The sequence below is a fragment of the Carica papaya genome, chromosome 2 (assembly GCF_054855325.1).
Source record: "Carica papaya isolate Zhongbai chromosome 2, ASM5485532v1, whole genome shotgun sequence".
Lineage (NCBI taxonomy): Eukaryota > Viridiplantae > Streptophyta > Magnoliopsida > Brassicales > Caricaceae > Carica > Carica papaya.
This window is the reverse complement of record NC_142310.1, coordinates 436234-461742: the sequence shown is the minus strand read 5'-3', so window position 1 is coordinate 461742 and position 25509 is coordinate 436234. Positions and strand designations below refer to the sequence as shown.

At 35.6% G+C, this 25509-nt stretch overlaps 2 protein-coding genes across 10 annotated transcripts; one reads left to right on the top strand and one right to left on the bottom strand.

Moving 5' to 3' along the window:
• Positions 1-266: 266 nt before the first annotated feature.
• Positions 267-10752, bottom strand: LOC110814546 (E3 ubiquitin ligase PARAQUAT TOLERANCE 3-like). 6 transcript variants are annotated; one of them, XM_022042035.2, is made up of 16 exons: positions 10315-10752; positions 9780-10204; positions 9411-9507; positions 9019-9103; positions 8756-8922; positions 8546-8622; positions 8256-8321; positions 7994-8150; positions 7738-7886; positions 7374-7538; positions 6907-7212; positions 6611-6652; positions 6279-6525; positions 5995-6114; positions 3231-3309; positions 267-1406 (listed from the first exon to the last, which is right to left on the bottom strand). In XM_022042035.2, the coding sequence occupies exons 2-16, from the start codon at positions 9943-9945 to the stop codon at positions 678-680; spliced, it is 2652 nt and encodes an 883-aa protein (XP_021897727.1). In that variant the 5' UTR covers positions 9946-10204; positions 10315-10752; the 3' UTR covers positions 267-677. The 6 variants fall into 6 exon arrangements, with proteins under 6 accessions (XP_021897727.1, XP_021897728.1, XP_021897731.1 ...); XM_022042036.2 differs by having other exon boundaries at positions 3231-3306; positions 9780-10752; XM_022042039.2 differs by having other exon boundaries at positions 6916-7212; positions 9780-10752.
• Positions 10753-11349: 597 nt separating this feature from the next.
• ATATH8 (Protein kinase superfamily protein) lies at positions 11350-25408 on the top strand. Of its 4 annotated transcripts, XR_015816756.1 has the most exons (17): positions 11352-11836; positions 12418-12593; positions 13200-13365; positions 13564-13616; positions 14611-14754; positions 14885-14989; positions 15067-15192; positions 19259-19459; positions 20210-20316; positions 20400-20562; positions 20761-20826; positions 21354-21447; positions 22196-22308; positions 22787-22857; positions 23747-23903; positions 24446-25200; positions 25272-25408. XR_015816756.1 is itself a non-coding variant. In XM_088212411.1 (16 exons), the coding sequence occupies exons 1-16, from the start codon at positions 11518-11520 to the stop codon at positions 24443-24445; spliced, it is 2076 nt and encodes a 691-aa protein (XP_088068537.1). In that variant the 5' UTR covers positions 11350-11517; the 3' UTR covers positions 24446-24618. The 4 variants fall into 4 exon arrangements, 3 of the variants coding, with proteins under 3 accessions (XP_088068537.1, XP_088068535.1, XP_088068536.1); XM_088212411.1 differs by lacking the exon at positions 25272-25408 and having other exon boundaries at positions 11350-11836; positions 24431-24618; XM_088212409.1 differs by having other exon boundaries at positions 24446-25408.
• Positions 25409-25509: the final 101 nt, after the last annotated feature.

Here is a 25509-nt window from a genome sequence, read left to right as displayed (position 1 = left end):
TAATTCCATATCACCAAAGAACATCTATGTACTGGACAATCTCTTTAATGAGATTGCTGTAAGTGGCTCTTTTCCCTGTAATATATCCATTTTCAATAGCTCGTACGTGTAACTTATAAGATTGGGAATTTTCTCTCTTTTTTTCTTAACTGAGAGCAAGATCATTAATCTTATAATTACATTTCTATTTAACAGAGAGAGGAAGGAATAACTTAGTGGAAAAGAAGAAAGCCAGTCATTAGTATTGAGATGAGGTGAAGCATAAATTAATTAAAGCAAAATCCAATATGAAATGAAATGACAAACTCTTTTAAATGTTGATAAAACTTGAAAAAGTACAAAAACTCGAATCTTAAACATTTCTAAACAGATACATAAAGTTTTCTTTTTTAAATTTTTGTTGAGAAGGAAAAGATAGGTCACTCATTAAAAGGCTGGGGGTGATGTCCGTATCTGTTTCAGAGCGTACAACATTTATCTGTTCCCCCAGATCGTTTCTTTGTCAGCCACTCTTTCATGTATCGATCACTTGGCAGAGATACTGGACTTCTGCAGAGTATAGTCAGAGGGAGATCTCTCTTGGCATTTCCTTTGTTCTCTTTGTCAGCAGCAGCTGTAGCAGCAGGAGGAATTACATTGTGACGAGAACTTGATGTTTCCAAGTACTCTCGGGTCATCTATCTGTGCTTGCCGTGGCGTTCGTACTCATGTTCACGGTCTCTATCCCTGGAGCCCCTTGAATGACGAGGCAGCTCCTCTTTGCAGTCAGTAGCTGTTGGTGGCGATGACTCATACCTTAATGGCTTCCTCTTGAAATGCCTCTCATCATCATTTGACTCATAATCACCAGTAGCACTGGTTTTACTCTTCTTTACGCCACTACCACCACAATTTGCACTCATAATCGAGGATGCCTTATTCTGGTGAGTAGAAGAACCACAAGCACCAGCTGCTTCTGTCGCAGAAGAGACCTTACTTTTCTTATTGGTTCTTTCTTCCTCTGGAAAGCTTATTCGAGAGAACACACTTGCCTTCTGCTTCTTGTCTGCAGCTGCTGCTGCTCCAACTGCCGCAGCCACCGATGCAGTGGTTGTTGAGGTGGGTTTGGGTGCAGTTTCTAACAAGGGCTTAGAATAAGATTCAGAATGGTGGTGATGGTGACGGCGAAGGTCTCTATCACGTTCTTGGTCCTTCTCATAGTGATCATAGTCCAAATCATGCTCCCAGTCACGAGACTGTTCATGTTCGCGTTCGCGTTCGTGTTCGTGATAATGGTTGGACTTCCGCTTGGATTGTCGAGGTGGTGGTTCAATGTCATGTGCAGCCTGTTCTGGTGATAACCTCTCAGATTGGTGGTGGCGGTGGTGGTGGTCTCCACTTGACGAGAGTGAATGTGAGATTGGTTTCTGCAACAACATAGAAATGAAAGGCATAAATTATTTAACTTCTACCCTTTGACCATGTGTCATAAGTCTTAAACAATACTTTTAGCTTTTTCCAAATTCATATTTCCTTGAGGGGAAAAAAGAAAGAAAGAGAGAGCTTCTCAATTTCCAGACAGAAAAACATTTTTCTCCTTTGTTATTAAATTTTCTCTTTTGTTATGGACTCCAGTGAAAGCCTGCAAAACCAATAAACCAGTTTTTCAAGGCTTCCAAACCCGTTATATTGCATTTAGTAAGTATTTTCCTTGAATTCCTTTACCCTTCCTCTCTTCCTTACACAGGCAATGCCCACCTTCAAACATTTTGCCAGTCAACATTTTTAATTGGCTCAATGGTTCAAAGAAGTAGAGACTGTGGTAGAGTTTAAAAGAAACATTTTGTGATAAAAGAAATTTCATTGAAAGGGAGAAAAGAAGAACTTGAAACATTTTTTAACAAACTCAAGACACAAAGACCCTTACTAAATAGCTTTCTGCCCTTCTTGGTAGGCTAATCATACTTCTCTAGACATCTGATTTTTCTCATGAAATTTATACCATGCAAGAGCACTATTTGGCTGATAACTTCTTTGTATATACTTCTCTAGACATCTGATTTTTCTCATGAACCCAACATGAAAAGACCCAACCAAATCCACACCAGAGAAATAAAAAAGATAACAAAATTTAGTGAAAATTCATAACCCTCCAACACATTTCCAAGTCCTCATGGCTCTAATCAACACCACTAATGATAGTTCAAATTGATAATTAACATACATCTGACCATAAAAAAGTGGCTAGCGGATAACTTTAGACGAGAAGGCAATGGGTATAAAAGAAAAGTTGGTGACTCCATTCTGCAGATCAAAATCCACATATAAACACCAAAACTTCATTTTCTTTTTTGAAAGAATAAACACCAAAATATTATGTATTTACAATATGAAAATGTGAGAATACACAAGGCAGCATATCATAGCCTTAAATTCTTGTAACATCATCTACATGGGAAAATGGATAACCTGATCTGAGGAAATCACTATAATTCAACTTTTCCTTGCTGTGAAGAGTGAATGACTTTATTTCCAGTTGTTTTGGTAGGAGATGGAATTGTTGGGGACAATGATATTGCCGATAATTCTAGGGGATAAAGCTTGGTAAATGTTCATGTCCAAAGATAGTATCTCAAATTCTATTTTCTAATGAAATGGCTGACCTAGTAGACTGAAACATCTGGGCAGATGGATAAAAGAGAAATTTGATATGCAAAGAACAAATTGGAAAGGGTAACTCCTATTCAAGCTAGCTGAATTTACAAACAAGAGCACAAGACTTGGCATTTTGAATTTGCTCACACCCTGCAACCTTAACCTGTCTCTGTTTTTTGTTTCTTTTCCACCAACACTCTATAAAAGCGGAAACAACATAAAAGGAATCGATCAAAATCTGAGATATTACAAGAGGCAGCTAGTTGAAGAGCCTTTAGAAGATTCCAAGTTTCTGACCGTTTCTTAAGAATTCTCCATATTATCAAAATGGATATTATTAGGGCAAAATAACAGAAAAGTGGGCAAATATTATTAATAACTTGAATAACAAGAAATATGACAAATTAAAACATTATAGACGGTTTTGTCAGCAATGAAAAAAAAAATGTCTTTTTCTTCATAGCAAAAAGATAAAGATTTATCTTGCCAAGCTGGTTTGTTCCAGCTAAAAAAATCTTGTTCAAAACTACATCATGTACCTATTGCCATAGATAACAAAGAGAAGAAAATGACATTTTTGGATAAAAAATACATACGGATTTTGATTTCATTGAGGAGACATCCACACTGCTGCTTGCTTCTCTACCATGTTCCCACTCTCTGGAGAACTCCCTGCTGAAGATTGAGGGCATAAAAGAAATTCTCGAGTCACAATATCATACAAGACTACAAGAGAAGTATAACAGCCACTTCGCTCTGAACTCATTACCAACATTTTGCAGCATGACAATACACTCCAATAAGGTCATCCCAAACACAAAAAGAAAAAGGGTAGAATGCAGATGAGAAGAAGTTCCTATTAAACCACAGTGAAAGGTGAAAAAACAATTAATATGGAAATGAACATAAAACAAATGTTTCATCTCTATGCCTTGGCATTAGGTTTGTGCTATGGCCACCATATTTCTATACTGTCATGTTCTTTTCAAAAGAAAATCGATATGTTCATGTTGCGTGAATGTGATCAGTATACCATCACCACCGCCATCAATTTATCTCACTTGCAAAAGTAAGAAACAGGAGACACTTTAAATCACCAAGGAAACATGTAGAAACAAGGAATAACGAAAAGAGTGAAAAACATAAATACTCTCAAGTAACAGATTAGTTAAGATAAAAAGATATTCTAGATCCTTTCTTAATCAAGAAATCCGGGTACTCAGAGACCTAAGAAAGCATTCTCTTCATATGTGTGTTTATAGTCATTTTCTAGTTATTTCCTAAATTATTTTCAAATGTAGACAAATTGAACTAAATTATTTTCTATTTTCCCTGCTTTCAGGATGTGCCCTCCCAACTTGGAGATGTACATTTCCACAAATCCACCTTTTTATTTGCTTTCAAGAAGAGTAAGGATCATAAGATGCTCTAGAGAGTAACTGTTTTGCTAGGTGTTGCTATTTTGCTAGACCACCTTTTGGGGAGAGAACTGAAATAATATTTTGGCAAAGTTTTCAATTGCTAGATTATGAGCCACAAGCGCTTGGGCATAGTATTTAGAGCTATTTCCACAAAACACAACAACTTCTACTTTGATTTTATTCTCTTATATCGTTTTTGGTCATTTCAGTATCAATAATTATTCATATTAAACACAACAATTTTTGTTTTTTAAATTAATAATATTTTTTATAGTTATTTGTACCAAACACAGCAGTTTCTTACTAAAAGCAATTTTATAAAATAACTATTAACGACACTTTGACAATCCACAGCAGAAGCATCAACCTTGTTAAACAGGCTCCTTTCTTATTTAGAACCATCATCCATATAAAAATCATAACCAAAAAAGGGAGCTTTAGCCCTCCAAAAGAACACTTTCGAAAGTTTTGTTGAGGGTAGAGGAGGAATTTGCAAGTTGCAAAAAAATACTTGCAACAAAATAGATTTGAAGACTCTAAAACCAAATTTGACAATCTGGAACTGACGAAAAATATTAAGAATTTTGAGCAAAGATATCACCTCTTCAAATTCGTGATCATTTAAACAGATTCCAGGATTTTTTTTTTTTTTTTTAAATAAGATTCCAGGAGATTTATCCATCTATCTTATTGAGGAACTGGCATATAAGCGCATGATAATGCATATAAAGATCATAATGGTGGTGAAAAAGATTAGAAAGGGGAATATCTCTAACCCAAATGTCTTCACAAAACAAAATACAAGAGCCATCACCGACTTAAGCCAAGTGAGGGGAGGAACACATCATACAGTTGTGAGATAGCCTTCCAAGGGCACCAGTGAGTTGTACTCCTAGTCAAAGAATCTCACTCATTCATGTGCAGACCATACTTGCTCTTTATCACCTTGTACCACAAAGAACAAGGTCCCAGAGGAAAGCAACAGAATCATTTAGCCCAAAGAGAGGTTTTCAGATAAGAGATTCCTGATGCCTAAACCATCCTCTTTAGGAAGGATGCATCCCAACGCACCAAGGTGTCGCTCAAAGACTCACCCACTCCAGACAGTAAAAGAATTACAAATTGCCTTCTCAACTTTAATAATCACCCAGGATCCTAAATAGAAATAGATAATGTAAGGGAATACTAGATAAGCAAGCTTGATAAGAGTAACCCAACTCCCAAGAGAGAATAAATCACCCTTCCAACTCTCTCCCCTCTAAATATCCTATTCACCATTAGATCCCCAAAAAAGTTTAACTGGACCACCAAGAGGAACATCCAGATAAGTGGTTTCCAATGTGACCAAAAGATTCACCTGCAGCCAAAAATGTTCACTGATGCCAAAGAATCTAGATGAATTGTTGACGGTGGTTTCAATCTTCTTTGGTGAGGTTCACATCGTATGGTGACAGCAGGGTGGTGTTGGATTGTTTTTGGGGTTTTCTTGAAATAACTATTATTTTTGTAATCGCTGTAGTTATGAAGGTTAAATTTGAATGAAACTAAAATTGAACTGGGGCACTTTGGTAAAATATACACTATCTAGACTGAGTGATGCTTAGTTGCCCTAATGGGGCCAATAACACGATTCACCATTGCTAGAGTATTTGGCCTACCCTGCTCAGGTCAGTTTTAGTTAACAATTACTAGGTCGGTTGACTAATACCTCATTTTATCCGATCCAGTGTAACAAACATGACCTTACTTTGTAATCTTCTTCCTCCTTTCTAATAACATTTTATTGAAAAAAAAAAAGGAAAAAAAGAATATAAAGCAATCTGGGCTCTTAAGCATAATAGCAACTCCTTATATTGCCTGCTGTCTAAAGAAAGTTCTACCCAGAAATTCACACATAAATTATCTAACAGCCGGAGGGACTGGGAGGAAGTTGTGTTACCTTTCGCTTCTTCTCCCATTTTCACGTTTCCTCCTCAAATCAGCTTTCCGGGCCTCAAATTCCTCTCTGCTCATGGCAGGAGGTGGAATATTCATACCCATTCCAAAGCCTGTGAAATCCCTAAAAATACAGAACATACCAAATTCCTTTACTTATTAATTTGTTACTTAACATGGCATGCAGGGTCGATGATGAGTTAACCACCTCACCCTCATACATCTTCACCAACCAGTCACATGAGGGCGAGGGAGAGAGAATGTAATTTGTGCAAGAAGGCAGCTTACCTATAAGGTGGTACACTGGGAAGCATAAAGCTCTGTGCACCAAAAGGATCCTGAGGCACCAAAGCCCCAAACGGCATGTCTAAGGGACTTAGTCCATAGCCCATATAGGGCATGGAACTAGCATAAGGACCCATAAATCCATCCCTTCCAGGTTGCATGCCAGTCCAGTATGGACTAAAGCCAGATGGGCCCATTGGCATCATGTAGTTTTCAGCTAGCTGATCTTGGGGACCTTTCCACTGCAAGTCTATAAGGCATCCAAACCAAAATGATAAATATTAACGATGGACAAAAATAATCTTCATAATGATAAAATACAGCAGCAGGAATACCATTTACAAGCACGCGGGCCTTCTTCTTTTTCTTCTTCTTTCCTGAGAAAGCAAAACCAACGTGAGAGTAGACAACAAAATGTTTGTCATGTCTCTTCTATATATCAAAATACAACATCAAAATTTTCTTTCTTCATTTTCCATCATAGACGACTATAAAAAATTCTTATTTGTCAGAAGCAATTAAATGAGCCTAACTCCAGATGAGAGGGAAGATCACAGAGGGAAAAAAATAAGATCAGATGAAAAGCATAACAAGTTCTCTACTCTGCAACAAATTATGAAACAACCATTACCTAGCTCACCAGAAACTAACTTCTGTTGTACTTCTTCCTCAACCACGGGAGCACTCCCATGTAAAGCTGCCTCCTTCATACTCGATGACTCATGTGTAGCTTCAGATGCATCAATAACTGTTTTGGCAGTTTGGACTTTCTCTATGGCAGACTTCAGGCCACTAACAGCCTGTCCCTCTTCTACCACCTCCTTCACAGCTAGAGTCTCTTGAACAGCAGATGCTGCCTTTTGGTGTTCTCCTCTTGATGCAGCTGAAGTAGTAGGAGATGGAAACCTAGGCGGTGGACAACGTGCAGACTCCATGTCTAAATTCCAAATACATGAAGTTGTGAGAACAGTTAAGGAACTAATTACTAGATCAATAACAAATGAGATGAAATTCATATAAATAAGTTCCCATCAAAAAATAAGTAACAAGCCTTCAACTTTTTTTTTCTTTGAAAAAGAAAAGGTAGAAGTAACAAACCTGGAACTTGAAAGCTGCTTTCATCATTTTCAGCACTATTATTGCCAAACTCCAAAATTCGATTAATGGTATCCCTAAGTGTCTTATTTGGGAGAAGATCATCTGCAAGTATGTTTCTTGCCTCACATACACACATCGACTTTGAAATAATGTAATTCCTAATGCCTGCAATGCATTTAGTTACATGTTAAGTAGCATGAATATAAAATAAAAGCAAACACAAAGAAGGTAGAAGTATAAGAATGCGTAAAAATCAAGCCAAACTAAGAAGAACTAATTATTACTATGTTAAAAAGGTCAAAAATCTGAAGACTCATAACAAGAAATAAAACAAATAGTTGAAAGAAGCAATAACAGAACTTACAATTATCACAAAAACTCTTAAAACAGCATTTGCTTGTTAACACCGCATCTTTCATCACTTCCTTGCACAATGGACAATGAAGTTCAGGAGGAAGATCACCAATTGAGCGTGTTGACGGTAAGCCCTCAATTTCCTTCTCAAAAGCAGCCCTACATTATTGAAGGGGAAAGAAAGCAGACAAACTTACATCCACCTAGCAAAATTTCTAGAAGTCATTGATTAATGAGACCAAAAACATAATTACGTTGTCACTTACTCATTTGGCTTCAAAACAGCAACTGCACCACTTGGCAATGCATATGATCCATCTGGGGTTGCCATCAACATAGACTTTGGAATACCAGTTGGAGGTTTTACTCTTTTAATATCAAAATTAGGATCGCCATTAGTAGGGCAATGCTGAATAAAATGTCCTGAACCAAAAAAAAAAAAAAAAAAAAAAAAACTTTCCCTTATTAGGCACCAATATGCATTGTTTTTAGCTAAGAGGGAAAACCAATCTCAAAATATGAACATACCAGGAACTTTGCACCGGTGACAAACATAGCCCTGAGGTGGTGTTTTCCGCTCCAATCCTAATCGACCTCAACAAAGAAAACATAATTTTTCAGTATTATACATAACACTAGTAGATTATAACAACATAGACCAACCAAATATAAAAATCTCAGTGATGCAAAAGAAAGGTCATTGTCCGCACCATAAATGCCAATACACTGAAAAAGAATTTAATCTTATCAAGCCTGCATATGTATTAAACTATGCATGTATTCTTTAAAAGAAAAATGGACGAGGTGCAAGAGAATACCAAAACCACGTCCACCTGTCCTTCCAGCCATTCCCCTTCCAAATCCTCTACCGGGGCCAAAACCATCAGAACCTTGGCTGCAATACAGAAGAAACTTTAGCATGCAAGAATGAGAAAACAATAAAATCTATAACCATTACAGACCAGAAATTTAAAAACATATATATTCATTGAAAAAACATGGCTCCAAAAACAAAGAATGCATCTCACCGCTGCCAGTCCAAGGCTGGAGTATCAATTAAAGCCTTAATCTTGCTGTCCTCATCAGCTTTATTTGTGGGCTGAGCATCTGGAAGTGGATTGCTCAACCGAGTTGGCAGCACTTCAGGATTTGAATATAAATCATTCCCAAATTCATCCCATTCAGACTCTTCGGACTAAAGATCATAGAAACAGAAGAGTTGAGATAAACTGCAATACTGAGACCAAAGCCAGGTTGAATTTAAGAATCGTTTGATGAGAATAAAGCTTACATATTTCATAGTGGATGGTTCAGTACCAGGAATGTTATTCTTTCCAGGTTCAGTGAGTTCCACCTTGTTATTTTCAACCTTTGGACTGCAATATCCAACACCAGAAAAAACTTCAGGCCAGACTCTTGAAATTTTAACAACAAAAGGCCACAGTAGAAACAGACACCTAATTAAGCCATATAGCATGGCCAGGATATAGGTTTGCCAAAGATTGAAAGGCAAAGAGGCAAAATCATCAAGAAACAATATTGCAAACATTTTTTTAGAAGAACAATAATGCAAACATAATGAAGCTAAAGACAATATTCCACAGTTATTTATCTCTAAGCACTTCAACTAAGATCGAAGAATCTCTTCTAGGTGATTAAGATTTTAAAGGTTTGATGCAGTACTCTTGTTCAGTAACAATTGGCAAACGAGGACGTCCAGGAACCCGGCGAATTAACACAGAGGTATTTTTGGGGATTAACATTGCTTCATCAAGATACTCTGAAATTGAAAAAAAGGAAAAGAGAGAGAGAAACAAGTCTGAGACTCTGAATGCATAAAGCAAGTGCAAATATACTGCCACAAATTCCATAATCAAATACTGGCAAAGTTTCCAAGTTACATTACTTTCTCCTGACTGGCCAGGATACAGGCAACCCAGTTGCCAAAATAACCAAGCTAACTAACAATAATTCATTGACGTAAACTATGTGGCAGTTCCAATCAACCCTAACTACTGATCTGGGCAAAATCAAACAGAAAGCAAGACCAACCTTCGTTAGTTTGAGCATTTGTGACCACCAGGTCGAAGTCTGTACCCCTACCCAAGTGCTTTGATTCAAAAATTCTTTCTTTTAAAACACCAACAGATATAAAAGGACCATCCATGGGGATTGAATCATAATCTCTTGCACTTTTAAACTTGTAATATACAGCCATATCCTTTTCTTCCTTATAAAAAGAACAAAGGCCTCTGAAAAAAAAAGGCCTGATAATTCCAAATAAATTTACAAAAAAAAAAAGATAAAAGCTATATTTTCATGAATTCTCTTTAATTATACAATAAGATTGAACCGATCAAACGGCAGAATCTCGCCAAAACTTCTTCGTGTCTCCCAACGCCCAAGGACTCCAGGAAGACTGTGGCATACAAAAATTTCTCCTCCTATTCTTGCAGACGAGTAGCTTTCTTCTTATCCTTCATAAATCACAACTTCCCCCAATTATCTCACGCACAAACCTCGGTCCGAGATAGTAGCGAAAAACAGAACGCCATCTAACCGAAATTGATTAAACATAAGGAACTACCTGGCAAAGGAGGAGCGATGAATGTCATAGAGAGTCCCGAATAGTGATGAACTGATGCCAATAGCGACAGAAAATGGAGCTGAGCGATTGAATCAGCGAGGTGAAGAAATGACCAAACAGTGACAACTGATGCAATCACCAACAGACAATAGAGCTCACCGATTGAGCCACAGAAAAGAAGATTTCCACCGTTATGCAATCGTGAAAGTGGGAGTTCATGAACGGTGAGTCGGATTGAGAGTTTAAGAAATGGTGAACGGAAAGAACTCGAGGGTTTATAAAGATTGTCAATGGCGAGAGCGATGCAGATTTCAGTTGGGAAAACCAGAGGTCCCCGCAAAGAGGAGAAGTAATGGCTTATTAAAGCTGCGGATGAACAAAACTGTCCAATCACTGCTCACTAACTACTGATGGATTGCCTTGCTGCCAATGAAATAATCAACTAATAAGTCACAACTTGTTTATTTAGTGGTGGATTGGGTTGAACCGGCCCGGTTATTTTCTAATCGGGCCGGCCTGAAATGGTGGAAACGTGAGGGCTCGGTCTGGCTCGGTTTTGCGACGGCTCAATTGGGTCGGTTCTTAATGAATAATTTTAGTTCTCGAAATATTTGTTATACTACAATTAAATTCTGAAAGTTTTATTTATAATTTTCTTTTTAAATTTATAAAATTATATTAATTCATAATTTTTTTTATTATAAATTTACAATAATTATAATTGATTTCATAAAGAAGAACATAAACCAAAATAAATAAATAATTCTTAAAAGCTTTATATTTAATTAATTTTAGTAAATTGACAAAAAAAAATTATTATCATACAAATTCTATTAAAATTTATTGTTATTAAATATGTCATTTTTTACAGGCAACGGTAAAAAGAAACTAACGGCAACTTTAATGCACCGACATATCCATCATACGGCTGAAGTCCACACGATTATGACACGTATCACATCTAGAAGCGTCCATAAGACGCTATGTCTCACTAAGTCGGCTACACCTGATTTTCCCCTGTGGTTTTTTCTTTTTTTTTTTCTCTCCACACTGGAAAAGGAGCCACTCACGCAACCTCCCGCTCTCTCTGCCATTCGTTTCTCTCTCAGTCTCACCTTCTTCCATCTCTTCCATAACCCCAACCAATCGCGAATTACTCATTAGCCGCAATTTCTGTGTCCAGATTAACTCTTGCTTTCGGAGATGGCCATTTTGGCGATATCGCCGTCTTCGACGACGCCTATCGTGAGGCTTCGGTCGGGCATGGCAGCCAAGACAGCGTCGAAGAAGATGAAACAGAGACGAGTGCCGGCAATTGGTAATTTCGGACATTTTGGTGACGTGGTGCGTAAAGATATGGAGTTCTTGAAGAAGAAAATTAGTAAAGGAATCGAGTGGGCAAATGAGGCGCTTCATATTCCTCAAGTTGCGAAGACAGTAGACGACGTAATTTGGCTTCGTAATCTCGAGGACCCGCTCTCTCCTATGGAGCCTCAGTCGTTGCCCCAACCTTCCTATCCAGGTGAATGTTTTTCGTAATATACGTATGCTGTTTATTTTTTTTTTCAAAAAAGTAATATACATATACTGTATACATGTAGGCTGTTGAAATTTGGTATGTACGTATTACTTACAAATATATATTTATTTATTGAGTACTCATAGAAACCACATTCTTGGTAATTATTTAGATTTTGGAGGCATTGCAGTGTTCGTTTCTTTCTGATCTCTTTTTTGTTTTCTTTACCCGTATTTGAATGTTGATAAGCTTGGCCTTCCTTTCTCTTTGTCTCTTCCGTTATAGCGATTAGCGAGTCATTTCTATGGATGAGAAAGAGATTGCTGTTATTGGTATACTCTATGTTCCCATAGTTGCGGATACATGTTCCAATACCAGGGACTTAAAAAATTAGTGTTGTTCATTTATCATGTATTCATGAGCAATTTCTGAATGTAGATGACATAGTTAATACAGAAGACTGAAAGTTATCTTTAATCTCTTGGAAAAGCTCATAGGAAATTCTGTGTGATTGTGCCAAACTTTGCAAGGTGGATCAAAGGATTGTTTGTAAACTGATTTTAAAATGTGTCGACCATTGACAGAACTCTCTGGTGTGGATTTGTTTATGGCTGATCTCAAAGCTTTAGAGGCCTATGCTAGCTATTTGTACTATCTGTCCAAGATTTGGTCGAAGCCACTTCCTGAAGTCTATGATCCAGAAGACGTTGCTGCCTATTTCAGCTGCAGGCCTCATGTTGTGGGCCTTCGACTTCTGGAGGTAATTATAATATTTCTATGCTAAAAATTCATATATAATGCAATATTATGCACGCATCCTAACCGTAAGTAGTCTCATTTTCTTCTCTTCTAGGATATGTTTATTAAAGGCACTGTATATTAACTTTCTTTTGATGGAAGTTCTAGCATCATCTCCCTGGGATGGCCACAGACAACTTCTAACCATGTTTCTTTCACCTCCAAGCCACTAAGAGGCTTGATATTTCTTGATATTAGTACCAATGTCTCTCTGGAATTCATTTGGATGATATAGCTAAGAAGCAGCTCAATCGTATCTTTGCGAGAATTCTCTTCTGAAACACAAAGTTCATTTATTAGTACAGGATTCTTGTTCTTTAATTAGGCTGTGATTTCATACGTAGGATTGATCACTATGCAAGCTCAGTCACCTGCAATCAATGATCTCATGCAGAGACATGACTCCAAACTTATGAAGCATTGCTGTTTCCACCAAGCATTCTAGCCTGAACTGCAGTTTTCTAGATATATCTGTTATCAGCATATCTCATTTATCTATATGAACTGCTGTTTCTTAGGTTTTTAGAGAAATCATCTTAATTGCCTTTGCAACATTATGTAATGGAAGGTGTTCTCCTCCTTTGCATTTGCTGCGGTTAGAATTCGAATGTCGGGGATCAAAAAGTTTCTAAGATCGGATTCAAATAAGGATACTAACAGGAATATTTCACAATATGAGTTTGGGATGGTATTGAAAGAAACAATGCTAAACTTGGGTCCTACTTTTGTCAAAGGTTAGTGATATTATTCATGAAGTTTAATTTGAACATATTGAAATTTTGCTAATCAAAATTTGTTCTTTTCTTTGAGATTCTACCTTTTCATGCTTCCTCAAGTGCTAATTTTAGGTTATATGCTGAGAGTTTTAAATTTCTCCCGCTGTGATAAGATAACACAACATGATAGTTACAGATATCTGTTCAATGGTGCAGTTGGTCAGTCGCTTTCCACGAGGCCAGATATCATTGGTACTGAAATTACCAAGGTGAGATAAAAGGTAGTTTTCTGTCTTCCTTTATGTTAACATGAGATGCTCATGACATTCAGAATTTTATGAAATTCAAGTTGTTAATTTGCATAACTCTTAGAGCTTTTCTTGTGGGTCATGGCAGAGTATGGATTCAAGGTTCTCATTTATTTCACCCTTTTGTTCGTCATTCATTTAAGCTCTATTTATTTTCACCTTTCATGGCAAATGGTTCTAACTTTTCATTTTGTTCTGTTAACATTGTACATTCTGTATAGTTTGCCCTCCTTATTGGGCATTAAAAAAAGGAAAAAATGTATTCATATTTCAGAAATTTAAGTTGGATAAGTTGCATATTTACCTTTATGCCTTTAGTAGATTCTTGTGTGTACATACATGTATGATGTGATGCTATATGTTCATATTATTCTCCTAAATGAGAGTTTCATGCACACTACTATGCTAAAGAGAATCCTTTTCTATATACCTTATTATCATGTCATTGCAGGCACTCTCTGAGCTGAATGAGCAAATCCCTCCTTATTGGGCATTAAAAAAAGGAAAAAATGTATTCATATTTCAGAAATTTAAGTTGGATAAGTTGCATATTTACCTTTATGCCTTTAGTAGATTCTTGTGTGTACATACATGTATGATGTGATGCTATATGTTCATATTATTCTCCTAAATGAGAGTTTCATGCACACTACTATGCTAAAGAGAATCCTTTTCTATATACCTTATTATCATGTCATTGCAGGCACTCTCTGAGCTGAATGAGCAAATCCCTCCTTATTGGGCATTAAAAAAAGGAAAAAATGTATTCATATTTCAGAAATTTAAGTTGGATAAGTTGCATATTTACCTTTATGCCTTTAGTAGATTCTTGTGTGTACATACATGTATGATGTGATGCTATATGTTCATATTATTCTCCTAAATGAGAGTTTCATGCACACTACTATGCTAAAGAGAATCCTTTTCTATATACCTTATTATCATGTCATTGCAGGCACTCTCTGAGCTGAATGAGCAAATCCCTCCTTTTCCAAGGTCTATTGCTATGAAAATTATTGAGGAGGAATTAGGTTCTCCCATAAAATCATTTTTTAGCTACATGTCTGAAGAGCCCGTAGCAGCAGCCTCATTTGGTCAGGTGTTATTTTACGCAGATATTGTGCACAAAGCTGATACCATATATCATGCATTAATAGCTCCTTAGTGGTTGTGTTTGTTTTAGGATCTTTTAATTTGCTTCTCACTTGTATATGGGGCATGCATTCTAGGTTTATCGTGGACGTACGGTTGATGGTTTTAATGTTGCTGTGAAAGTTCAGCGCCCTAATTTGCTTCATGTGGTAGTGCGAGATATTTACATTCTCCGGCTTGGGGTTTGTATTGAAAACTATTATTCTTATTCCCCTCTATTTAAAAACATGAATCTAATGATTTAATGATCAAATTTCAGCTTGGGGTGCTGCAAAAGATAGCGAAGAGGAAAAGTGACCTTCGATTGTATGCTGACGAGCTTGGAAAAGGTTTAGTTGGGGAGCTAGATTATATTTTAGAGGCTGCCAATGCTTCCCAATATCTGGTACTCTTTCATTCTTTATTTGAAGTTCACTTTTTTTTGGAGAAAGTACGCCTTAAACTTTATAACAAATCTGCCATTAGAGGTCGCACTTTATGGCTAAAACTTCATAACAAATCTGTCATTGGAGGTCACACTTTTTGCCACAATATGGAAGGAACATGTCTGGAACAAGGGTAACAAGAAGATCTTAAATTGGATATATTTCAATAATAAGAGATATTTATGTAATTGTAATGTTTATGTATTACTTAGATATTTAGCTTGTTTAAAATTATTCCTTACGGATTAGTATTGGTGCTTGCTGTCCTCTATGTAGTTATATCAGCTCCTTATAGCAAGAACTTAAACTGCACAATGTCGAGCTCCATGTTGCGTGGCTTCAATTGCATGATAATTTGCTCCTTTTCGCAAGAGCCTAAACTGTATGATATTCTTAGCCCGTATGAGCTCAAACTATAAGATCCTATTTAGTTAGTCTTTGTTATAGGTTATCAATTAATTAGCTTATTTTTCTATTAATTGATTTTTTTGGTTGACTTAAGAATTCTTATTTTGATTGTATTTTTGTACTAATTTACTCTAATTTAGTTCTTTGGTAGGCTATTCATATGATTGTTATATAAATATTTAGTTTTTTTAGATAAAAACATGTAATAGTACACCAAAGGGGGTGTCACCTCTATACAAAAGTATTTACATAAATATTTAGTTCTTAACTTGGTTATCAAGATTCAAAATCACTAATTTGGTTTTTAATAAAATTTGTTTAAGTATTGTGTTTAAATTTTCTTCATCCTACATCTATTGGTGCCAAAATCTAATTTCAATTTATCATAAAATCATATATATTCTTTTTCCAAACTTCATGATGTATTGCCACCACAACAATACCCTCTCAACCCTAAACCTCAGAAGTTGTAGAAACAACACACCAAAAAGGACTGTTCGGCTGTGAAAATTTTCTCCAGTCACCCAGCCAAGTCCATCAGCTTTAGAAGGACCCAATCCTTGCCTGCACCAAATCTCATCATCTACCATGACCCGAGTCCATCTCACCCACCAGAAATCGTCAGACACTGTAACAATCAATGGATTTCCTCCTTCGTAGATGTGACAAGTAACATTGATACTAAATTTGGAACCAGGGCCTCTAGTGCAATCCATCACCAAAAGATTGATGTTAGAGGACTAACGAAAGTCGGCAGATGACTCCCATTCGTGGACTAGTGGGTATAGGTTTCAACATTGTGAAGCCTTCCATTGACATATTCAAATTGGTTTAACTCAATCTGGTTTAAGTTACTTGGTTCAGCAACTTCCAAACCAGTTGTTGACCTTTTAGACCAGTTTTTAAAGTTTTCTGGCGTGCCTTTTTACTTTTTTCAGTCAAGTGACAATCTATACTGACTTTTTTGGGTAGATTGATTATTTGGACAAGTGAATTAATATCTACTCATGAATTTAACTAAATTACTTGATTTGAAATGTATATTAAGTCCTCTAATTGGCTTTAGAGAAAAGAAAATGAATGTATTGCTAGTAGCATTATGATCCAGAATGGGTTGACGCTAGATTTTCGAAATAAATTAAAAATTGTAATTATATAAATGTGAAATAATTATACTATTTAAGAGTCTATTATTTTTTATTTAAGAGTATTACTAAAATTTTAATAATTTAGAATTTCTACTTTTCTCAATATTTCTACTATTATTAAAATTAGTCTCTCATTCTTATTAGAATTCCTAATTTTAGTAGTTTATTATTTTTTATTTTAATTTTATTTAGGAAAGATTGTTTAAAAATATTATAAAAAGTTTGTAATTTTACTTATTGGAGAATTTAAGTATTCAATAATATTTTCAGAATTTTTTGGTTTTCTGGTTGTGTGATGTAATTAAACCCTTAAGTGTGATAGTTAAGATTTCTTAAATAAGACATTTAAGAAATCCTAAGTGATACTTAAGATTTCTTAAATAGGATGTTTAAGAAACCCTAGGTAATGTCTAGCTTTTTTATCCCCAAATTCGTAATTGTACAAATCAACCATATTTGTCGTAAATTAGTTGGTATCAGAGATAAAAGAATCCTAACAACCAAAGTTTCAAAACCCTATACCCAAATAGTTTTCAACCTATCTGAAAAAAGAAATGTCAAAAGAAAGAACCTTAAAGTGTCAATAGAATTTCCTAAATCTTCCATTGAATGAAGATGATGACTCAACAACAAAAGACCAAACATTTGGAACCATCTAATCTTTAGTAAGTCAAAAGCATCCACATTCTTTACCCTATCAGAAGTCTTTTTGTTCCTCTCTTTCCACATAACCCAAAAGATAGTGTGGTATTAGCTCTGCATGTTTTCTCCTTCCTCCAATACCCTTCCACACCCTAATTTCATTTTTCACATACCTTGTAGTCACCCAACTTATGCCTAGTAGAGTATAAACCATAGTCTATAGCTTGTACTGCAGGACATCAGAGCAGAACATGGTTGACTCTTCAGCCCTCTTGCAAAGATGACAGGTGTTCACCAAAATATTATTCTGGCTCTTTAATTTATTAATTTTCAGAATACATTGCCTATTAGCCTCCTATGCTAAAAACGGTAGATGAGGTGGGGCTCTTGTCTTCTAAATCTGTCTAAATGGGAAAGTAAAGCTATTTTCCATCATGCTTGAACAACTGCTTATAGACGGACCTAACTGTGAAAGACGCACTTGTAGTAGGACGCCATAAGGGAATATCATTACTCCCATCCAAATTCACAATGGATAGAGTGCTTAGCAACTTCACATTTTCACGAATCTCCTAGTTATTCAAGTTTCTCATCACAAAAACCTGTCATTCTTTCTCCACTCCTCCAACCTCTAAAAATGAGTCATAAATCTATGGATACTGCTCTCTGAGAGTACCACCCTCCAACCACTAGTCTTCCCAAGTCTGATCTATCCCCCTTACTAATAACCTTGCACCTGATGTTCACTTGACAACAAAGTTCCACTTTTCAAATTCTTCTTATTTTGACATTTCAAAACTCGAGGTCAAATTTTTAATGAGTAAAATGATGCAGAATAAGAAGATCCTAACTTGTATATGAAGATGTTCATGCAATTGTAATATCCATTTAGAAATTATTACCTGTAGGCTTATTGTGATGGCATGTGTTTATTATTTCCTATTAGTTACGATCCTGTTTAGCTATTCTTTATTATAAGTTATTCAAATAGTTAGTTTATTTTCCTATATAGTAGATTTTCTAGATTGATTTAAGAATTTCTATTCTCATTATATTTTGTACCTGTAAATAGGGTAAATTCGTTTTTGTTATTTGGTAACTATATATATGATTATTGTGTAAACATTGAGTTATTGATTTGGTTATTGAGATTTGAGATATCTATTTTTATATTTTTTCTAAGTATTACATTCAAGCTCTCTTTGCCCTACACAGGACATCCAAATCCTCTAGGGCCCACCCAGCCGCATGGCTGAAATGGGATATTGGTTCTTCCGAGGCTTTAATTTTTACCCTTATGTTTCTAGTGTCATTTTTTCTATATAATGTTGTAGCTTCCACTCTAACATGGTTTTTATACTTTTGGAAAGAAACTTCTTTCCTAGATGAAATGTTTTTAATTCAGGTATATCTCACAAAATTACCTCGGTTAAAAGGAAGAAAGAAGTAACCTACTTCCATTTAGATTGTTGGACTTAAATTAACTCTTAACTAATCTGATAGGTATTATTTTAGACCACAATAGTTTTGTGGTTATTCACATAAAAAATTGGAAAAAAAAAAATCATACTTCTCCAGGATTTTATGGCACAATGAAGACTGATGAGTTTTATCTGAAAAAACAAAAATGAAGGAACCAGGACAGCAGGAGTGAGGAGACATCAGATAGACACAGAGAGAAGAGGAAAGATCTTTATGTGGCCCAAAGACTAGTTTAATAATTTTTTAGAAGGCTTTTCGTTTGGCAAACAAAAATTCTAGGGTTGTTTTTCTTTAGTTTCATCATTGTCCTGTTCCTTCTAATTGAACTTATTTGCTTTCTCTGCAGGAAGCTCATTCCCGCTTTCCTTTTATTTATGTTCCAAAAGTATTTGAAAATTTAAGTCGAAAGAGGGTTCTGACAATGGAATGGATAGTTGGTGAGAGCCCCACTGATTTACTCGCCATAACTGCTGGTAACTCTGTTAATCAACTTTCCACATATTCAGACAGGCAGAAAATTGATGCCAAAAGACGCCTTCTTGATTTGGTAGGTGACAAATTTTCTTCTTCTTTGTTAATACTGGCAAGTAAAACTTATTTTCATGACTTAAATGAAACTCTCTCGTAAGTCATGAGCACTATTACGGAATTGCTAATTTTTACTTCTATGCACTATAACCCAAGATGTTCAGTTGCACGAATAGAGCTGACACTGAACTAGACCTATTTGTGAACAATTCAGACTCAGTTTAGTTGATTTTCAGTTCAAGCTTGGTTTGACTGAGTTTTGAGTTGAACCTGATGCTATTTTCATACTTATTTATATTATTAAGTCAAAAACTTGTTGGAAGTTCCAAAATATGTTTGAATATTGATGTATGTAATAATAAGTATATATATCTCTTATTTTGAGCTCAAGTGCAATTTATGGCTCATGTAAGGGCAAACATGTTTGAAATTGATAACTTTATGGGACAGTACTGTCAAGTTTGAGTCAGATAAAGCGCGAGCATAATCTGTGATTCAGTTCAAACTTAAGCTCTAACAAAAACTCAAAATCAAGTTCCCTAGTCAGGCTCAAGATCAACAATAGTTTACAAGTGCTCTGATATTCAGTTCAGATCATTTTCACCCCCTAAGTGTAATGTTGAGAACATCATTTTCTATCAGTTTACTGGTAGTTCCAGCTAAAATATATACCAGATTAGTATCTCTAATGTGTTATTGCTCCTTTCTTTTGATGTAGTCAAGTTCTATGTACAAGTAATCAGCTGAACCCTGTGCATGAACTATCTAGGTTAACAAGGGAGTGGAGGCAACACTCATTCAACTTCTTGAAACAGGCATATTACATGCTGATCCACATCCTGGGAACTTGCGGTATACATCATCAGGACAGATAGGGTATATTTTGAATGCTTTCCTGCATAGGGACCAGTTAATTTGTTCTCTAAAATTGGTGCAAGTTATAATGATCTCTCTGCCAGGTTTCTAGACTTTGGTTTGCTTTGTCGAATGGAAAAGAAGCATCAGCATGCTATGCTAGCATCAATTGTGCACATTGTAAATGGTGATTGGGCATCTCTTGTTCATTCTCTGACCGAAATGGATGTTGTAAGGCCAGGAACAAATACTCGCCTTGTTACCATGGTACACAAGTATTTAGTGAAATTCTGTTAGCTTCTTGTATAGCTGACCCTCTTTACCATTACTTTTAGGAAGATAGACAGGCATGCTTATGCTAATAGTTATATATTGGATTTCAAGTTTGTTGTTTTATTTCACATTTGAACACTCTGAGGCTCCTTTTGATATTTGTACCTGTTTGGAGCTTTGAAAATGATTCAGGATCTGGAGGTTGCCTTGGGAGAGGTAGAATTTAAAGATGGAATTCCTGATGTCAAGTTCAGCAGGGTGAGAACCAAATCTGAAAGTAACTAAAATCCCCTACCATATAACATTGAGGATAGTGTTGCATCTTAAGCCACAGAAAATTTTCAAACAAAAGATTTGATTGTTGAATTGAATAAATCATATTGTTCAAATATTATTTTTACATATATGGTTCTAAGAGTTTCGGGGAGTTGGGAGATACTAGAGGTGATTATTACCTACTTGGTTCTGTCTTTCTTCACACTTTTTTAACTTTTAATTTTTTCCTATAGGTCAGTAAATCCAGTTGTAGTACCGTGAAATTCTAAAATACCTTGTATTATGTATTCGCTCATTTTGCCTAATTGGTTTTATCTTTAGGGACATAATTGTTATGGATTTTCATATTTTAAGAAAAACAATTCTTTGGTTTTAAGTACTTAAATTGGTTTCTTATGGGATATTAGTAATCTATATGTTTCTTGCACTTTGCATCGGCATTATGGTCATGCAAAATTTTTATAGCCTTTGTAACTTCAAGTGGCTGATTCTTGTAACATGATTTGAAGGTTCTGGCAAAAATATGGTCTGTAGCTTTGAAGTATCATTTCCGTATGCCACCGTACTATACACTTTTACTACGTTCTCTTGCTTCTTTTGAAGGTATGTTATCACATGTGGACCTCTTATTTTCTCAGTTTTTAAGAGTTCCAATATCTTGTGATGCACATGACATTGAAACAAAAGGAATATTACTTTTGATGCACATGCTCCATGAAGTTGAGTGATTTGAAAAACACAAATGGTACAAGACAGTGTCTTTGGACAAATTCAATTGTACCTTTGGCAAGTTCATCATAATATTCCAATTAAATGATGACAGGAGTGCTCGAGTACAAAGGAGACTGTCATTAATTCAATGTTTAATTTAGATCTTTAAGTGGACGATACCAAGTTTCAGACCTTGATATGGATGTATTATTGATCCCACTATATTATGAGAAATGAAGTGTAGATCAGAAACTTTCCCCATTCAAGATCTGAAAGGAAAACGTGGTGTACTAAAACTGTATAATAATAAGCTGGAGAGAAGAAAAAAATTGTCAGAGCAGTAGAAAGTGATGTTAGATTCTGTTTTTTTTTTTTTTTTTTTAAATCAGTGATCAGGTTTCGATCTAAACTTTCCTTTCCATTGGAGAGATTCATATAGATCATATAGAAGTAACAACAGCTTTGGTTATTTTTCTCCTCCTTTGTCTTTTCTGACAAATGTTTTTACTCACTTGATTTTGTAGTTGGAAGAAACAGGGATGTGCTTTTTTCTGTGCTGTTTCTTGGTTTGACTGTGATTCTTCTTTTGCTCTGTAGTTTCCTACTTTTAATTGATTACTTCTCATTGATGTTCTCCCAGGTTTGGCTGTAGCGGCAGATAAAAATTTTAAGACATTTGATGCTGCATACCCTTATGTTGTTGAGAAACTTCTAACTGAAAATTCAGCTGCAACAAGAAAAATTTTATATTCGGTATCAAATGCTTTAAGAACTCTACTTTTGTTTTACAGGCTACCAATCTTGTCCTTTTCATGATATTGTAGTATGTTTAAATCTTACTGTGTTCGAACTTTCAATAGTTGTGGTTATGGCCAAAGAGGTGGTTAAAACACCATTTTATGGAGCTTGCTACATTTATCTAGATCTAGGTAGTTCACTCCAGCAGTCTCTTCCTGATAGCTGCAAGTATTCGGTACTTATTTTCTCAGAGGATGAAGCTGTAGCAAATATTTTTTTGAATACTGATCAACATGCATCCTTACAATTATCTCTGCAGAATCTTACTGTAGTAGTCATAATTATTATAGTCCTGAAACTTTTTTTTTTTGAAATAAAACATATTAGAGTTCTGAAACTAGTTTTCTGTTCGGTAATTACAGATAAATATGAAAACTGTCGAGTTGGTTTTATATTTATTTTGTTCTTACTCATTCTGTTGGTTCCTGTTTAGGTAGTTTTGAACAAAAGAAAAGAATTCCAATGGCAGAAAGTCGCCCTATTCCTGAGAATAGGTGCAACTAGGTGCGTTGACTCATTTCTTACACCCTAAGTTTTAATGCTAAAACTAATTTGATTAGTAAATCTTCAAACAGAAGTCACTCTATTTCTTGAGTTGTTGATGTTTCTGGTGTGTTGGACAATTTCTTCCCATTGAACATTTGGTTTGTTTTTCTGAGGAGATTGATGTGTGATTTTTTAACCATATAGTCTAGGCTACATTCATCAAACATAAACAGCGAGAATATAAATGTCCAAATCCATTTCCCGATAGATACTCTATTAAAACAAACAAAAGACCTAATTACAAATCCTTTAAGTATTATTAAAAAATATGATGTATTTGGTTTTTAACTTTTTCGTTTACAAGAAACTTGAAACTCTGGCATCGCTGAAAAACTTTTCTCTGCTAATCATTGACTATTATGATTTAAACTATTTTATAAATATTGTTTTACATGGGTGCATCTCCTTGGTTCCTTGAATTGAACTTCTTTTCTATTGAAGAAAGAAAACAAAACTACCCTGCTCTGAACTAAACGAACTTGGGAGCTAGTTTCTCATTTTGCCTCAACCAAAGAAAGAAAAGGCATGCATGCTGGAAAAAAAAATTGTATATACTATTATTACTGACCTATTTAACAAGGAAAAGATCAGTTTGTTTTGATGATGGGAAAGGAGTAATCTATTGGATATCTGCGAGTGGCAAAATGCTGAAGTTTCCAGATAATTGAATGTTTTATATTTCATGCTATGAGCACTTGAAGGGAAAGACATCCTTTTCCTTCTTCAATGCAATTCTCCTAGATCAGTTATTCTATTACTATGATTGTTTTTTATTTGTTTTATTTCTGATATCTAATTATCTAGTATGTGTATCTATATTTGGTCCTTAATCTAGTTGCTTCTCCAGGAAGGGCTTGCAGCGACTGACAACAGTAAACAGTGCAACCTCTGATGGTTACTTACTGAACAAGGCGAATGGTGGTGCTATTAACGTTGCAAATTTGGTCTTGAAGCTTTTACCGTCTAAGGAAGGTGTTGTTCTCAGAAGACTCTTAATGACTGCGGTTAGTGCTTTTCTCTGTGCGGTTTTATGTTTTGAAGTTAATGATTATGCTATGGTAAGCTTTTTGATCTTTCATGTTTGATTCTTGATGATTACAGTAACATTTATGTGAACAAGTTTAAGTATAGTGGTGGGATATCACCTCTGCAATCTGCAGTGTGGTTGGATGTCTGTTGGCACCTGACTTCTCATATATATTGTTATCAGCTAAAGAAATGTATGCTTGCTTGAAAGTTCATTTTCATTTAACCTGATATTAATATGCATGTGAATTATATTTTTTGGCGCTACTTGTTATATTGTATCTCTTAGCCTGGGTTTTGGGTGAGCATTCCAGTCATTGTTCTTGTAGGTTTTTCTTTCAGTAGTGAAGTCCTTTTTACAAGATTGAGTAATGAAGTTTGGCTGTAATTTATTGTCATGTAGAAGGCATTGTTTATGGACACACAAGCAAACCATAATTCTATTCACTGTGGCAATAAAAGCCCTATTTTCATTAATATTTGGATTTTATGGGTATTCATTTAGCATTTTGGTGAGTAGGACGGAAGTTCATTGATCCGAGCGATGGTATCCAGAGAAGCACATTTCTTTCGCCAGCAACTTTCTGGAGTCATTGCAAATATATTGTACCAGTGGCTGTTTAGTGCTTTAGGACAGGGCATTACACCAACTCAGTACAGTTCCAACGTAAGACTGTCAGGTGGGCCAGGAAATCAACAGCTAGGTTCATCTTATGGATTAACCACCCCATTTTATGATTATCAATCCTTCTTGAAGGATAGACGGCTCAAGGTGATCTTTTCCAAGGTGATAGACTCAGCCAGGAGAGATCCAATGTTGATGCTGAAGTTTTGCTGGACTTCCTTTGTGATGTTCATCACAGCTTCAGCTTTGGCTTTTCATCGGCTTTTGGTGTCTTTATCTGAGACTTACCTGGGTTCTATGCCTTTTACTTCGAAGCGATATGCAATCAGTGCATGAAATTCTTAATCTGACCGTGGATTGTGCGTCTTATTCGATCTGAATGCAAGCATTTTCCAGGAAACTAATTATAGGAATTACAACTAACATACAAACAGATATGTCTTACCTGAGTTGGATTATAGGTTTTTTGGGCATTTGGTATCTGCACTAGCAATCTGTTATTCGGCTTTCTAGTTTCGAAAGGCACAAGTGCAAGGGATAGGTAATACTGGCACTGAATATGAGCTTCCTCACCGAGTATACTGTTGCCTAAGATTGCGGAAGTCCATGCTTTGTCATATACAACCAGCACTATTCATGCTCTGCAGCCGGTAAGATATCTACACATGGTCTTTTCTTGAATTTTCAAGCTGATATGTTGAAACTGAACATTGATTTTCAGGTTAACACAGGTAGAGTATACTTTATTACTAATCCTGAATGTAACTAGTCAAGGAATTTATGTCGTTACACCATATGTTAATAATCAAATATTTCTTTGTAGAAAAAGAAAATGTAAAATAATTTATTCTTCTTCCATTTGAAACTCTGCTGTTTCTTTGAAGACCTGGATGATTTGTGTGGTTAACAGAATTACGGAGCAATAGGTATTATATTTACTTTATATTTAGATATAACTT